The sequence below is a fragment of the Lathamus discolor genome, chromosome 1 (assembly GCF_037157495.1).
Source record: "Lathamus discolor isolate bLatDis1 chromosome 1, bLatDis1.hap1, whole genome shotgun sequence".
In the NCBI taxonomy this organism is placed as follows: domain Eukaryota; kingdom Metazoa; phylum Chordata; class Aves; order Psittaciformes; family Psittacidae; genus Lathamus; species Lathamus discolor.
This window is the reverse complement of record NC_088884.1, coordinates 136,675,224-136,679,277: the sequence shown is the minus strand read 5'-3', so window position 1 is coordinate 136,679,277 and position 4,054 is coordinate 136,675,224. Positions and strand designations below refer to the sequence as shown.

The 4,054-nt window shown below is 58.1% G+C and overlaps 1 protein-coding gene across 1 annotated transcript; it reads left to right on the top strand.

The window, feature by feature from the left end:
• The first annotated feature begins 1,161 nt into the window (after nucleotides 1–1,161).
• On the top strand, nucleotides 1,162–3,035 carry GSX2 (GS homeobox 2). The gene is made up of 2 exons (XM_065665270.1): nucleotides 1,162–1,901; nucleotides 2,071–3,035. Exons 1-2 carry the CDS (start codon nucleotides 1,436–1,438, stop codon nucleotides 2,409–2,411), a joined length of 807 nt encoding a protein of 268 aa, XP_065521342.1. The 5' UTR covers nucleotides 1,162–1,435; the 3' UTR covers nucleotides 2,412–3,035.
• Nucleotides 3,036–4,054: the final 1,019 nt, after the last annotated feature.

Here is a 4,054-nt window from a genome sequence, read left to right as displayed (position 1 = left end):
AGGGAGGGCTGGTGGGATGTCCGGAGCCCGGCTCGGCTCTGGGGCCCGATAACCGCCTCTAGGGACGTTACGGCTATTCATTCACTCCCCGGCCTCTGCTCAGCCCCTGCTAATCAGGCGTAGTCTGTGTTTTCTGCTTTAGAGCACAATTGTCACTTCCCTTTCCCGGTTCAAGCGGGATGAGATCCGCAGTCCGTTTTAAACGCCGCTTCGCATCTGCCAAACGAGAGGGCGATCGCCCTTCCATTAATGGTCTCTTCTTAAACTCCCATAAAACAGGTCATTGGAAAATCGTGTAATATGCTGTGAACACCTTGGCTTTTTAATGCAATCTGAAATGCTTCGGAGCCACCGACCGTATTTAACTGTTTATCCAATTTTACTTTGACTGTTTGCTTCAGCAGACTTGGTGGAGATCAAAGAACACACCACCCCCCACCCCCCCGACACGTTCTCTTTCATTAGCGCTGTGCGCTGCGGTCCTGAAGCAGTCGGGGGAGCTCACTTGGAAGTTTTCCGTTTTGATACCGTTTGGCTGAGAAGTGTCCAGATATTTGAAGGCTTTGTCCGTTGGAGTAATTGCCAATTTGGCAAGATTCACTGGGGGTGAAAAGGGCGAGGAGGAAAAAAAGCCCACCACCAAACCCCACGCGGTGCACATGTGTGTGCACAGACACGCACCCGCGCGATCTTTAACTTTATATCTATGTCGGTATTGCTGCCTTTCTGGTGCCGAAAGGGCTTCCTGAAGGAGTCCCGCGCGCAAGGTGGGGACCGGGCTTGTGAAAGGTGTTGGGCCGCGGGAGTCATGGCTCTTCGGATGACAGTTTACGAGGGGAGATGGGAGGGCGGGCGACGTTGAGCCGCTTGTTTCAGCGCATCACCTGCTCCCCTCTCTCCTTCCCTCCCTGCGGGGGAAGCCCAGAGCAGAACCTCCCCGACTGATTTTACACACCCCCTCTGGGTGTGTTGACAGGGGGATGTGCCAGCGAGCAGGACGTGTGTCGGGGCCGCTGCGCAGCCCGGGCAGCCCCCCCTCCCCGGCTTCCCTGCTCCTATAATTTATCCGGGGCGGAGGCGAGGGACTGAAGTCATCGGGCAGCGAGCGAGCACGCACACTTTTGCCCCCCCCACCCCGGCCTTGTCCCCCTAACCCCCCGCCCCCCGGCAGTCTCTCTTGCCGGCCTGGGAAGCCGGGGAGATTTAGATCTGCGAGGCTTTCAGCCATCACGTGTTTAAATAGTTGATATAAAACCCCGGCACAGGGGATCCAGGCGGGGGGACTTTAAGACCAGCCCTCTCCAGGGACCCTTTTGTTCAGCTCTCAAACATAAGCACCTTCTCGCCTCGCCAGGACTTCAGTGGCAACTTGGCCAAGCAGGAAAAGCCCGGCTTCGGGAGAGAGCCTCCCCGGCTGCGGCGGGAGCCCTCCGAAATGTCCCGCTCTTTCTATGTCGACTCCTTAATCATCAAAGACTCCTCGAGGCCGGCTCCGTCCCTGCCTGAACATCACCACAGCCAGGACTTCTTCATCCCTCTCAGCATGCCTTCCCCCCTCGTTATGTCGGTGTCGGGCCCGGGCTGCCCGTCCCGCAAGAGCGGCGCTTTCTGCGTCTGCCCTCTCTGTGTCACCTCGCACCTGCACTCCTCCCGCCCTGCCGCCGCCGCCGCCGCCGCCGCCGGGGCCGTCCCACTCATCAAGAGCCAGTTCCCCGCCGCCGCCGCCAGCGAGGCCCAGTGCTGCCCGCGGGCCGGCCACGCTCACCACCCGCAGCAGCACCCGCCGCCCGCCGCCTCCGGGCCCGCCGCCGCCCTGGGGCACCCGGCGCATCACCCACCTGCCTGCGCCGCCACCGCCTACAGCGTCAGCGATCCCCGGAGGTTTCACTGCCTCGGCATGGGTAGGAGCCCTGCGGCCGCCGGGGACGGGAGGGCAGCGGGAGGAGGGATTCCCCCTGGGAGAGCGGCTGCCCCGGAGCAGAGAGCTGCGGGACCGTATCTTTTCTCTCTGTCTTCTTTTCCCCCTCCTTTCCCCCATCCCACTGAAGTTCGTGCTTTTCTCCCATGCAGGAGCGTCCGATTCCAGCCAAATTCAAAATGGAAAAAGGATGAGGACAGCTTTCACCAGCACCCAGCTCTTGGAGCTGGAGAGGGAATTCTCCTCCAACATGTACCTGTCCCGGCTGCGGAGGATCGAGATAGCCACCTACCTGAACCTGTCAGAGAAGCAAGTGAAAATCTGGTTCCAAAACCGGAGGGTGAAGCACAAGAAAGAAGGCAAAGGTACCCAGCGAAACTCGCACGGGGGCTGCAAGTGCAGCACAAGCCAGGGGCATTACCCCAGGTCTGAGGACGAAGAATCTCTGTCCCCCTCATCGGCAACCGAGGATAAAGAGATCTCCCCGTTATGAGCCCGGCCCGGAGCTCCGCTGCCGTTGCTGGGTCCCAGCCCGGAGCAGGTGGAGGCACCGCGGCTCACCTGGAGCCCCCGGACTGGTGACAGCAGCCCGCCGCCCGGGAGCGGGCTGGCCCTCCCAGCCGAGAGGCTCCTTTACATCCCTTTGCAGTCTTAGAGAGAGAGAGATGCAAATATATATTTTTTTGAATGTAAATGTTTTAGTCCTGAGAGTTCAACTAAAACGTTATTTAAGTAACCCCAGGAGCGGGCACCTGCTCTTCCTAACACGTACCTCGGGACTGGACTCGCACGGCCCGGGGCGCCTCCCCCCCGCCTGCCCCAGGCAAGTTAAAGGAGAACAGTTAAAAATAAAGTATTTGGAACAGAAAGACGAGACGTTAAAAACCTGAAAAGCAAACAAAAACCTGTAGGGCTGAGAACCTCCTGGACGGACTTCTGAACGAAAATGAAAGCAGAAGTAAAGATCAGTCGTTTGTGTTTGGGACGGCGGTTTGTTCGTGAATAGTTTTATATAAAATTTATATTTATATTTATTTAAATAAATGAGATCAGACGAGAATTGGGGTTTTTTTCTTCTCCTCCCCCTTCCACCCCAAGTACCAGCCTGGTCCGAGCAGCGAAGGTGGGCTGGCTGGGCAGGGTGCGTTTCTTCGCAGTCCTTTGTACGGTGAAAACATCAGTGTGTGTGTCAGACCTCCGAAAAGACTAGAAATAAACGCCATCGGCTACTAACCTGAGTACGTTTGCTGCTCCCCTGTGACTCGGGCCGGCCGGGGGGCGAGGGAGGGGGACGGGGATCCCGCTCCGGAATGCAAATGAAGCCGCTTTTCGGAGCCCGGCAGCTTTGTGCTCGCTGCCAGCCGTAGCCAGTGCCCGCCCTCGCCCTGCCGACAGCTTTCCCCCGGCTGCTCGGCCAGCGACACCGGCTGCCCCTGGCCCAGGGCTGGCAGCGGGCGAGGGACGAGGGCTGCGCCCCGGGAACCCCCCCGCTCTGCTGCCCGGCGCGGCTGCCCCGGCTAGTGCTACCTGAGTCTTTCCCATCCAGGGGCTGCTGCACACACCACCCTTCATCAGGCTGAAACTCCACTTATGTTTTCTGGGGTGATGTTGATCAGAAATCTGGGTTTATTTATTTATGAATCCCCTCAGGCGGCAGGACCTTATCCAGTCTTCTCGGTGTTGATTTGATTTAGGCGCCCTGGCCAGGCCCAGTGAGCAGATCAAGCCTGCTCGTGGGGTCAGGCCAAGCCAGGCTGAAGGGTGCCGAAGGGCTCTGAAGGGCTCTGCAGCCTGTGCTGATGCCCCATCCATTCTGCCTCTGCCTTGGGCTGTCACTCCTGGGCTCCTTGCAGGGGGCTGGTGCAGAGTGCAGTGGAACTGGAGCTGGTGAGTACCAAATGAGCCTCTTTGTAACTTTTTCACTAGTTGCTGCAGTCCTGGCAGAAAAGCACATGAGCAGATCACAAGGGCCTTTTGCATACTGCGTTATTCCCCACTCGCCCCTTTTCCTTGGGTGGATCTCCCACTAACCCAATCTACACTTTTGACTTCAGCCCCCGAAACTGTTGCAAGACTTTCAATATATAATTCCCTGAACAATCCCTAAATTTCTCATATTTGATCAATAACCTCGGA

What these genes read in the sequence shown, in the direction of transcription:
- GSX2 (XM_065665270.1), top strand. Translation starts at nt 1,436, where the DNA reads ATGTCCCGCTCTTTCTATGTCGACTCCTTAATCATCAAAGACTCCTCG. An exon ending in GTTTCACTGCCTCGGCATGG is followed by an intron (nt 1,902 to 2,070) that starts GTAGGAGCCCTG and finishes TCTCCCATGCAG; the next exon opens with GAGCGTCCGATTCCAGCCAA.